General features: G+C 40.6%; 1 protein-coding gene across 1 annotated transcript in view; it reads left to right on the top strand.

The window, feature by feature from the left end:
• The window catches only part of tfam (transcription factor A, mitochondrial), a 37,338-nt gene extending 25,618 nt beyond the window's left edge, over window positions 1-11,720 (top strand). Inside the window, exon 7 of the mRNA XM_078565909.1 lies at window positions 10,949-11,720. Within this exon, the coding sequence (XP_078422035.1) occupies window positions 10,949-11,215 (267 nt within the window). The 3' untranslated portion in view covers window positions 11,216-11,720. The remainder of the gene's footprint in view (window positions 1-10,948) is intronic.
• The last annotated feature ends 1,173 nt before the right edge of the window (window positions 11,721-12,893 follow it).

The following is a 12,893-nucleotide window of genomic DNA, read 5'->3' as shown; positions in this document are numbered from 1 at the left end:
GGTTACCTTCTGTGGTGGCAGTGCGTGCTCAAAGCCCATGGATTGTGGTATTGTATCCTAATGAGCCCTGACCAAAGTTCAAAACACAGACGGTGGGTTCAATTAATAATTGTAATTAATTAAAGATGCCTGCCACTCAAGAAGATCTGAATTGAAGATTGCCCTAGAATTGTTTGTCATTGAAAATTCAATCAACTGTTGGTTAAGGTATTAAATGGGTAGCCCTTAGGGAGTTAAATTTTTTGGCCTTTTTGGAGGGTGTGCAGTGCAAAAGGGGAGTGGACGGAGAGAAACAGAATAGACACATGATTTTCTCAACTGGATTCCATGAGAGCAGTTCCAGGAACACCCAAGCCTGCCCTGTCCTGCCGAACAATGTAGAGGACAAGGACTGAATGGCTGCATGCGATGGCAGAAAAGTTGAAACTTCATGAAGTTGCTTTTTTAAACTCTGCTTCCTCAAAAATTTTGAAAGGAATAAAAGCCGCTCCAAAGTATTTCATCCCTCCCTCCCTACAATCTGAAGAAAGATGTCTAAAGGGGAAAAAGGAAATGAATTCAGCTGCCTATAAAGCCTTATCAAAACATGGAGTAAATGAAACCTTCAAACTTCAATCAAAGTCTAGCCTCTAATTGGCAGTTTTCAAATGATCTGGTAAAGACTTGTTGTAGGAAATCACCAACTGGAGGCTTTGAAAGGGAATACTATCACTGCTTTCGACATTAGATACCCTGCCTAAAATGTTTGAGTTGCAAGGAAGTATCACCAATGATCATAAATGGGGCTGTAGGTAATTCCATCCTGACTTTGCATCGAACTCAGGCTGATGTTGTTCACCTGCTGGGCTACAATTTGAAGTGGTGGATGCCACAGAATTGGATGAGTCTGAATTAACGTTGCAAATCCAGAAATGGGTGAGCTGAGCCGATGGGGTTGAACTGACATTCCCGGACCCTTTTGTTCAAGGTTCAGTCACTTAGAAGTCCCAAATGTAATGAAGTTCCTGATCCTCAGTTGGTTGCAGCAAAAGATTTTGCCATAGCATTTTGGCAATGCATTCCGCAGTAATAACCTGAATTACCCTCCATTTCCCCCCCCCCACCCCACAACCTGCGCACACCCCTAAATTAATTCAATTTGTTTGTGATGTGCCAGTAAGATGAGAGACATTGTTTGGGTCAGTGACGTTCTTCAAGACGTCAAAGTTTCTAATTGCTCTGGAAGGAGCAGAATATTCAGGAACAATCTGCTCAGACAGGTGCTATTGTTTTGAAAGCATGGTTATATTTCATTAAATTAACTTACAGTTGTCTGAAGTCCAAATGTTTCCTCGAAAAAGCACAATATATCTAGTTCAAAGATCTGGTAAGCCTTTAATCCCAAGTTAATCAAAGTTTGAAATCTTTGAAATACCAGGAGTATTTCACATCATTCCTTTCCAGGCTTACAAATAGAGTTGTGTTTTTCACGGTTGACAGGTGTCAAAAAGAATTTTCTACCTTTTGGAAACCACGGTTTGCACATTATTCAACCAAAGCATTAAAAACGATAATTCGGCTTGCCTGACCACTGAGGAGAAATCATTTGGTTGTCAAAGGAAAAAAAACGCAGCATAATCCCAAAAAACACTTTGGTTTATAAATCTCTTCCTCAAGGAATTATGAAGAGGAACTCCAGGAGCAATTCAGTGAGCACTGGGCAGTGTTACTAACAACTTCCTGAAAAGAACTAGAAAAATTTCCAACCTTGTTAATGAATTAATCAGACCATGTGTTGTGTATGGTTGGTCATCATACTATTTGGCATCTTGTTGTGTCTTTTTTGCTTCTGTACAGTATTTCACCTGTAAATAAATCTACTTTTAGTAACTTAGTTTATCTGCCTTCAGAGCTGACAGTAGAGCAGAGTAGCAACTTGTGTTCTCCATTGAACAATATGCTGTTATTGTGTGCTGAATGTTAAACCTGGGGACACTAATGCTTACACAGTGAAGAATAGAGATCCAAGTTTTGATTCTAAGGTGTTAGAGCTGTGAACGTGAATGAAGGTATATGGGGAGGGAGCCTGTGTCACAACTGTCTCCAATAATGTTCTACTGGGAGTCCATAGAAAAATCTTTAAAGATAACGTACCTCTAGTCACGCTATCTTCATTGGCTGTCTCTCAATTCAAGGATGACGTCTACTCCGGGCTGTGAGTTACTGCTGTGGGTGGTCTTATGACTGGGCAGGCTGATTCTCGACACGCGGATCTCTGGGCACATGGGGCAGGACATCCCACGAGGTAGTGGGACCCAGAGTGCAGGATTTACTTCCTTTTCTTTCCTTCTCTGCTGCTGCCCTGCCTCATCATTAAGGAGTTGGGACTTGAAGCATGGTGCAGCTTGATGGACAAGTTGTCTCCATTCTGTACAATTGGTAGCTAGCTCCTCCCAGCCCTTGAGGTTAATGTCGCCATGCTTCTAGGAAAACTTCATGTGGTCTTTGAAGCATTTTCTTTGTCCTCCCCTGGAATATTGGCGAGTTGAGAGACAGGACTTGGTGGCGGAAGATGGTTTTCAGCCATCTGGACACAGTATCCAGTGCATCGTAGTTGATTTTGCAGGAGTTTTGCCTGAAGTCTTGTGGAGTTGGCTTCAAGAAGGACATGAGCGTTTGTTCGAAAACCCTCCGATTGAATTCGGAGGATGTAGCGGAGGCATTGCTGCTGGAATTTCTCTTGCGCTCTTATGTGCCACTGATATACGGTCCAGGTCTCACTGCAATACAGGAGTGTGGTGATGACAACTGCTCTGTACAATAGGACTTCAGTTGACCTGCAGAGGTCTTTGTTGCCAAGCACTCACTGCTGTAGTTTGTGAAGGCTGAGCTGGTGTAGCTGATCCGGTGTTGAATCTCCTCGTCAATGGTGGCCTTTTGCTGCCAACTATGGGAAGTGCTCAACACATTCCAGAGTCTCTCCTTCAATGTATTTGGGAGGTAGAGTATTTGGCTGACCAGATGGGTTGATGTGAGTTTTGTTTTGGTAACATTCAAGGACAGGCCGAGTTTCTTGTATATGGAATGGAAGAGATAGTGTCTTGAAACCTGGTGTGCAGAGTGGGCAACGACACACCAGTCACAATTTTTTTCTTTGGTTGCCAGTTTAGCTTTGGCACGGAGGTAAACATGGTTGCAGAGTTTTCCATCTAGATGGTATTTAATACTGACATCAGATTCAAACTATTATGTTGATGCTTTTATTGGAAGAAAGTCTGGTAATAGGATTTTTTTCCTGCAGTGCATTATTGAAGTGTAATAATTTTTGATAGATTGAATTTTTTATTTTGGCTGAATTTTAAATTTCAATTACCAATTTGATGGGAATCCCTGAACTTTCATTCTTGAGAATATTCAGATGAGTTGATATTGGCTCATGGCGCACCTTATATTCTGTTTGTACAATTGTCAGGTTGCCAAGAATCAGAGATGAAATTCTTCCTGAATGTTGTGTGCAGGTTGACATATTTTATAAAAACTGTCATGAAACGATAATATTTTTCATAATATTATTGTAGGCTTTTGGGTGAGAGTGTGGATAGTCCTGTCTGTGTGACTGATTTAATTGAATTAGTCAGATAGACTGCAAGGTTGAAATTATCAAGAGTTAGGTGTCAAGCAGACTTTTGAAATGGAGATGGACAAGCAAGGATGAGGATTCCACAGATAAAGTGTGACTGCAATTTGTATTTTTACATAAGGGAAGGGGTTGTTTGATTTTCAATGGGATGGTAAAATGTTCGCAACTAAGAAGATAAAAGGAAAGAGGCCATATTGACAACATGAAAGATTTTTATACTATGGGAAAAGTAAATTTCCGAAGACAGGTAGAACAATGGGATTTTACGCATTAAAGAGAGAGAAACATATATCAAGAAGGATGGAAGGCTATGTGGGGTGTGACCGCGTGACAGCTTGAAAGGTACACCGTGTAAAGCAGCCTTGGGGAAAAGCCTTCAGCCACTTTTGCAGAAGTCTGTTGTGTCCAGTAACTAAAGTTATGTTAAAAGCCTTTGGAATTCCACTGTTGAGTGGGTGCTGTGTTAACCTTGCTGGATTGCTTATTTAAATTTAACATCTATTTTGGACTGTTGCCTTAAAGGGGGTGTGTATTTGGGAGTCAGGTTAATTAGGAATTTTGGGATTTGTTAGAATATCAAGTAACTGCAATCTTATGTATGTATTTGAATTCTTTTCTTTTGTTAATAAACTTTTTAATTTAATTTTTTAAACACTAAAGCTGTTAGTGGACTCACTACTTCTGAATTCAGTGCACAAATCTTCTTGTAATAACTACAAATTGCAAAACTGTTGTGATGGCGTGGCCAAGTTTCCCTTGTGGATTTGGTCTGCCTGACACACATCACCTACCACATCATAATGGGATGTTATTCCTTGGTGCACTTCCTTAGTATGTTGATACTCTGGCTCCATGGTGACCAATTTCCAAAGGATATTCTATAGTCTCATATGACCTTGCTTAAAAACTCCACCACGGAACTGATTGTGGCCCACCAGCTACAAACCAAACCAGACTGATCCGGTCAACTAGCATTTCTGAACACTGTGTCCTTGGAAAACATGTTAAAATGTTTGCTTTCTGGAGCACAGGTTGTACCTATTAATGAGCACCTTTTGCAAGAGTGGTAGTTTACCTTATTATAGTGAACTTTATTTTTAAAATAAATTATAACGGATGCTGGGCTCAATATAATTTGTTTAATATTTTCACATGAATTTTTAGCTAGACCATTTTTTTTTCAATATTGCTCTTGGATCTTGTTTACCTTCGAGGCTGACGTACAGAGTTCAGTAGTGGTTGGAGAATAGCTACTGGATTGTACAGGGATGAAACAGAATCTGATTTAAGCTTATCTCAGCCTGTGAAATGACGACATGCTAGTTTGTCACCAATGAGAAATGGAGTTTATTGCTTATAAAGCATCACAGCCATTGAAGGGATGTCATGCTACATGCAAGCTCCAAAAGGCTTTAGCCGAATTTGAACCTAACCTGCATGATGGGGGTGGGCCTTGTTCAGGGTCAGATGACCCATGGGTCTCCCATTTAAGATGGGAATGAGGAGGAATTTTTTTCTCTCTGAGGGTCATTAAGCTTTGGAATTCTCTACTGCAGGGGGCAGTGAAGGCTGGTTCATTAAATATATTCAAGGCTGAGTTATACAGATCTTATTTTATCTACAATGGAATCAAGGGTTATGCGGGGCGGGGTGGATGTGGGGAAGAAAAGTGGAGTTAAGGCCATAATCTTATTGAATGGTAGAGCAGGCTCGAGGGGCCTAATGGCCTACTCCTGCTCCTATTTTTTTATGTTCTTATGACTCATTTCACACTCTGATTTCATCTCCTTTTGTTTGTAGAGTAAAGCAGACATCTGACTCGAAGCTGCCCCATTCCCATTGCGGCTTTTGTTTCTGCTTTTGCCTCAAGTGTTGTTTTAGACAGTAACATCAATATTTCGGTGATATAAATAATCAGGGTTGCTCAGTTCCCTTGGTCTTTCACACAAAGTGGCGAGACTAAGTGTAACCTTCAGGTGAATTGTGGTTAGAAGGAAGGAGATAAATGGCTGTATTTCAGTCCTCAGTTTAATACATACATCCTCGTTTTTATATAACACTTTGATTTCACACTATAGCACAGAGAATAATATAGCACAGAATGAGGCCATTTGGCCCTTCTTGCACTTCGGTGGAGCTATCCAACTCCCCTGCTCTTTCCCCATAATCCTGCAAATCTTTTTCCTAGAAGTATTCATCTAATTCTCTTTTGAATGCTGCTATTGAATTTGCTTTCACTGTCCTTTCAGGCAGTTGTGGGGTGGCAGTGGCATAGTGGTTTTGTCACTAGACTAGTATTCCAGAGACCCAGGGCAATGCTGTGGGCTCCCGAGTTTGAATCCCACCACGGCAGATGGTGAAGTTTGAAATCAATAAAAATATGGAATTAGAAGTCTGATGATGACCATGAAACCATTTCTAATTGTCATAAAATCCCATCTGGTTCACTAATGTCCTTTAGGGAAGGAGATCTGCCATCGTTACCTGGTCTGGCCTACATGTGACACCAGACCCGCAGCAATGTGGTTGTCTCTTAAATGTCCTCTCAACAAGAGCAATCAGGGATGGGCAGTAAATGCTGGCCTAGCCAGCGACGCTCACATCCCCTGAATGAATTTTTAAAATTCTAAATCACAACAACCGCTGTGTTTAAAAACAAATGCTATCCCCTGTCACCTCTGGTTCTTTTGCCAATTATCTTAAATCCATGTTCTCTGGTTACTGACTCTTCTGCTTGCTTTACTCTGTAATAACCCTTCATGGCCTTGAGTGCCTCTATTAAATCTCCTCTTAACCTTCTCTTGCTGAGAATTGAACAAAATAGTCTGGCTGGAGCCAAACCAGTGTTTTATAAAGATTTAGCATAACCTCCATGCTTTTGCACCTTATGCCTTTATTAATAAAGCCAAGGACCCCGGATACTTTATTTTTTAACAGTCTCCACAGTTTGTCCTGCCACCTTCAAAGATTTGTGTGGGTGCAGGTCTGTCTGTTCCCACTGTGCCCTTTAAATTGTATCATTTAGTACATATTGCCCCTCTCCATTCTTCCTGCCAAAGTGAATCGCTTCACGCTTCTCTGCCTTAAATTTCACCTGCCAGGTGTCGGCTCATTTCACCAGTGTTTGCATGTCTGCCTGAAGTCTGTTACTACCCTTCTCATTTTTTCCACTACATTTCTGAGTTTCGGGTCGTTTGAAAACTATGAAATTATGCCCTATAAGCACAAGTCCAGGTCATTAATATATCAAGAAGAGCAGTGGTGCATCTACATCTGCTGGGGAACACTACTGCAAACTTCTATCCAATCTTAAAAACAGACTGCTAAACAGAGAAGTAGAATTTGTTGGAAAATGCATACAGGCTGAGGAGTTGTAAAATGCAAAAGAAACATTACTGTGCTACTAGTGATAAAAGGGTTTAAACACAGCATTTCCAATTATAATCATGAACATAGGCATTTAAAATGAGGAACATCAAGGTGATAACAGAAAGTAAGGCTTTGCAGATGGAAGGTGTGTGGAGATGTTAGATTTTTAAAATTAAAGATGGTTACCTGCCTGTTGAGACAGAGCTAGGGTATCCTGCAAAAAAGCTGGCTTCCATGTTGAAGAAATGGAGGATTATATCTGAACAATAGATCTAGGACACTAGATGCTTTCAGTATACCTGTTTATCTTCTGATGTGCGATAACTCCCTGGAACCAGGTGCTCGTAACTAAGAATCATTAAAACACTGTGTTAAGAGATGCAAATAATTTAAATACGTTGCTCTTTTGGTTTTGAAAGCCATTTAAAGTATCACTAAGTCAAGTACTGTATTACTTTTTATCTGATTTATTTTGTTTCTGTGAAGATTTATTTAATGTAATAAATTGTTATAACTGTTATAGAATTGTATGGTCTGCCAACATGCTGTTTTCTTCCTATAAAAGAGATTAAGATAGATACTATCCTATGTAACTTTATGTACATTACTCCAGTGTAAGGGTATATCATTACCTCTAAGGCATACTACTATTTTCTTTGCTTTTAATTCAGTCTTCATTCATAGGGTAGCAGGGTCATTTGAGACCTTGGTGTAGGGTGGGGTGTGTAGTAGACCCTTCCATTTTGCGATTCACGCCATGTCCAGGTAAGGGTCCCATGTTCAGGGTTTCTGGCCAAGGTCAATGTCAGAACCAATAAAAGGTTGCTGGTGATGATGGAAGAGCCTTGAGGGACAATGGCTGCTTATAGGCAGAGCATACTTCAGGAAGAGGACTTGCATTTCCTTTAAACACATGAGGAAGGTAATGGGAAACCATCTCATGTATTCCTTTGCCCCTAGTCATATTACTCATTGAAACTGAAAATGGGAGGCTCCTATGAGCATCTTTAGAAGAAACCCCAAGACGGCAAGGCATGGAGGAATGAGCAGTGGATCTGACCTTAGGAAGATGACTATTACACTCACCGGCATTGTGGGATTGCCTATGGAAAATGCAATCTGCAGAAGCATTTTGTGCGAGGGCTTACATTATAACTTCAGGTCAACTGCACAACATGGTCAGAGATGCTGTTTTACCATTGCAAGAAATAGTTTGCAATGCATTAAATCTGTAATTAGATTAAAATCTAAAATTTTTGTGGAATCCAGCAATTGGACTCTGTTCTTCTAAAGATGCGATCGCTTTTCAAAGGGATACATGACCCCCAGATGTCCAGAATGAGGAGTTTGGGTTGTCCTGTGATGGAGCTCGCATAATTCTGGAACCAGTACCTTGTCATTTAATTGTGTTGTAAAGTACTACTTGAACCATGGAAGTATTGCCTGCACCTGGATGTATGTGTATAATTGCGGTATATTTTAAAGTGCTCACAAAACAGGAAGCAAGTTCAAGTTCTCAACTGGGGGAGTATTTCACTCCCACACCCCCCATTGACATTTGGGTCTACCACTGTAGAAGGGCACCAGTAATGGTCTCAAATTTCAGTGTGACTTTGTGGGGAACAGGGTTTCCCTAGAGTGTATTTTTCATTCAGTTGTTCCGACCCATTGAAGTTGGAACATGATTCTGCCGAAAACCCTCTGTCGAATGCTTTTAGCTTCTGTCAGATAATTTTGCTTCTGTTTATTTGCTGATAATTGTATTAAATTGCAGCAGAAATAGTGTTCTCTTTTCTTCTGATTGGCAGATGTTCCAGTGAGTCCTTCCTTTTCCTTTTTTTAGTCGTATATGGGATGTGGGTATCGCTGGCAAGGCCAGCATTTGTTGCCCATCCCTAATTGCCTGAACTGAGTGGCTTGCCACACCATTTCAGAGGGCAGTTAAGAGTCAGCCACATTGCCGTGGGTCTAGAGTCACATGTAGGCCAGACCAGGTAAGGATGGCAGATTTCCTTCACTAAAGGACATTGGTGAACCAGATGGGTTTTTACGACAATTGGCCATGGTTTCATAGTCACTATTACCAAGACTAGCTTTCAGTTCCAGATTATTACTTGAATTCAGATTCCACCAGCTGCCATGTTGGGATTTGAACACTTGTCCCCAGAGCATTAACCTGGGCCTCTTGATTACTAACCCAGTGACATTACCACTTGGTTATATATCCTGAAAAACACACTTTCACGTAACTACTGTGGCTAGAGCAGGTTAGAGGCAAGGAGTTCACCTTCTGACTCTCCAAAGCCCATCCACCGTCTGCAAGGCACATGTCAGGAGTGTGATGGAATACTCTCCACTTGCCTGGAATGTGAACAAACGTATGAACATACGATTAGGAGCAGGAGTAGACCATCCGGCCCCTCGAGCCTGCTCCCCCGTTCATGGCTGATCTGAGTGTGGACTCAACACCACATTCCTTCACCACCTTCTTAAGGGCAATTAGGGATGGGCAACAAATGCTGGCGTAGCCAGTGATGTCCACCTCCCATGAAAGAACTTTTTAAAAATTCTGTGATAGCAACAATTTTGCTGACAACACTTGTATGATGAGTATTTCAGTTCTGCGAATAATATTTGCTTGCCTGTTTGTTCCTTTCAAAAGTTTTAACTAATGTAAAAATTCTTTAACATGTCAATCTTTAGCATGAAAAATGGTGTGTGTGTGTGTGTATATATATATATATATCATATTTATTTAAATTATAGTATACTCTTTCAAACACTAAATACATTCATAATGTTAACATATATATTTTATGTTAAACTGGTGTAAGCTATTCAAGTACTTGCAGTATATAATGCCTTTGTCACTCCAAACATTTCAAATGAATTAACATTGAAATGTCTGTTATGCTATTAAACACAGAATTTCTATATTGGAAATACTCCATAAGAACGAGGAGATGAATGACCAGTTGTGTGATAGGTTATGGGAAAAGTGTCTAGGACACAGCGGGGGGAAATCTGGGCCCTTCTTTGACTAGGATCGTGAGATTTTAATGTCCAGCTAAATGAAACAGGCCTGTGTGATTCTGGCTTAACATCCCTTCCGAAGAAGAGCAGCTCCCCATCCCCTCAGCTTTACACTGGGCGGTTAGCAGGTTTTGAATTCCATCTAGGCTCTGAGATTTGAACCACAGCTATTTGAGTCAAACTAAAATTGTTTCCATCTTAGAGAAATCTAAGAGATAGTGAAATCTGTGCATGTTTCCCCACGGTATTTATGGGTTAAAATTACTTCTATTTCCCCCCTCTCCAGGACCTGAGTAAAGTGGAGGGGAAAGGGGTGTGCAAGCTGCTGGGTGAAATCTTGTGTTTGTTTCAACGCTCCCATGTTTTAAGAGAATTAAACAATTTATAAATGTCTAATCAGGCAAAACAACGGTTCTGTTTCTGCAGTCCTGACTTACATAGAACTTAGTGTAGGAAGGAATCTCAGTTCACTTCAATTAGTGTGGTGGTGTGATTTTTTTTCTTTATTCACCTATGGGATGTGGGTGGTCAGCATTTGTTGCCCATCCCTAATTGCATTAAGGGTCAACCACATTGCTGTGGGCCAGACCAGGTAAGAATGGCAGATTTCCTTCCCATAAGGGCATTAGTGAACCAGATGGGTTTTTATGACAATCAACAATGGTTTCATGGTCATCATCAACTTTTAATTCCAGATTTTTAAAAATTGATTTCAAATTTCACCATCTGCCGTTTTGGGATTCAAACCCTGGTCCCCAGAGCATTATCCTGGGTCTCTGGAATACTAGTCCAGTGTCAATACCACTAGGCCACCACCTCCCCTAGTTGCTGTTTATGTTCCTCATGAGCTTCCCCCAACTTTGCCAAAAGACATAATTTTTTTTTCCCCAATGCATAAATATCTGACGCCAACTGTTACTTTTCTAGATGTACATACAACTGGCCGAGGATGACAAAATCCGTTACCAGAATGAAATCAAGATCTGGGAGGAGCAAATGATTGAGACGGGACACGCAGATGTTATCCGTGTGAAACAGAAGCGAAGAGCTCAAAGGTTGCTGCGGACGAAAGCAAAACCAAAACCCAATCAAACAGAATTGAAACCTATCCCGACAATTGCCAAAACCTCAAAGCCAACTGCAACTACAAGCACAATCAAAGCAATCAAGAGCAAAAAGGAATCTGAAGAATAAGGCTGTTCTTCAGAGATTGAATATTTTTATTGACCATACTGATGACCGATGTTGAACACTGACTTCTGATTCCTGACATTTCAGGAATCTATATGGGAGTGTCTCCCTGAAATGTTTCGTTGCATCTTTGAATTTTTCTACTTGCTGATGATGGAAAGACATTTATTGGCATCAGAAGCAACAGGCATAGTATTCTGGTTAGTTAATGAAAGGGAATAGGCCTGTAGTCTAACTTGGGCAAATGTGAAGAGCCTGTTGTCTACAGTACAAGTGATGTAATTTACCAATCTGTAAATCAACAAGTGGTGACTGAAATAATGATAATTAAATCTAGTCTTGTGACCTACAGATTGTTGAGTTGGGGAACTCTCCTGTGGGCAGGCTATGTTCTGAAAATTTTGCAACATTTTTTTCTTGTAAATTGAAATAATGGATCCATGCATCAACTATCAATGAGGGAGTTTTTCAAATGATGGTCTGTAAATAAAAACTCAAATTTGCATATATTATTAACACAACTTGAATTTGTAATTGTCGCTACAGCATCATGAAACATCCCAAGACAATTCCTATGAGAGAGAAATGGGCAGAGCATTATTGGCAGAGTTAGGGCAGTCATAAGCTGAAGAGACTTTGAGGGGGAGTTCAGAGCATAGGGCTAAGATGGTTGAAAGCTCTGCTATCAAATAGCTATGGTTGGGGACGAACTGAATGTGAGACCAAAGACTGTGCGCTGGGGCATAGAACTGGAAGTACTTGTGAAGATAGAGGTAGGACCAATGGAAGTAAAAACATTATATGTGGGGAAGCATGGAATGAGTATGGATGGGTGAGAATAGAGGTGAAGGACAAGTGGAACTTGGTGCATTGTCATATGTTGTAGCAGAATGTTAGATCAATTGGAGTTATATAAGGGAAGCTCAGGTGACTGTTCAACAATTGTAGTGTGGAAGAAATGAAATCATGGATAAGGTATTGGTGTCAAGATAGGATGGACAATATTATGATGGAACATGGGGTTTGATGCTCAGCTTTGAGTCTACCAGATGACAAAGTTGCTCAATTGGTTAGCAGCCAGGAACAGGATAGTATCAAACAAAGGTGTAGAATTTTTGGTATGAGCTAAGAAAATAGCTTTGCTTTTCAGTGTTCAACTGGAGAATCTTCTGATTCATCCATGACTTGATGTTAGTTTGACAATCTGACAACAGGGTATTTGTGGAATCGAGGGCAATGGTGTCATCAGCAAAGATGGAAACTGACCCTATGTCTATGCATAATATCCCCAAGGGCTAACATATATTCAGAGAAAAGGAGGCGGGCAATAACAATTTTCATGTATAGAAGTATCTGAAAGGACAGCGCAGTGTGCGAGGAGAAACCATCGCTGGTGACATAAGTGCATTGGATTAAGTAAGAGTGGAAGGTGGTATGATAGTCCCTTTGAGGTTGACAGTAGAGGAGGATGGAGTGGTCAGTTGTGTTGAAAAGCACAGAGCGATCAAGGTATGTAAAAAGTAATCAGGTTGCACTAAGACTTTGACTGAGGCAGCCATCATAGTTAGCCAGGTTAAGAACTGGTTTGTCAGAGTTTATAGGGGGTGACATTGACAGCCAGGTGTGTAGAACCTTGAAGAGGAAAAGGGAGGGTAGGTACAGGACAGTATGAAAGCTAAAA

This window comes from Cetorhinus maximus, chromosome 20 (assembly GCF_964194155.1).
Source record: "Cetorhinus maximus chromosome 20, sCetMax3.hap1.1, whole genome shotgun sequence".
Taxonomy (NCBI): Eukaryota; Metazoa; Chordata; class Chondrichthyes; order Lamniformes; family Cetorhinidae; genus Cetorhinus; species Cetorhinus maximus.
This window is presented reverse-complemented; position numbering and strand designations above follow the sequence as displayed.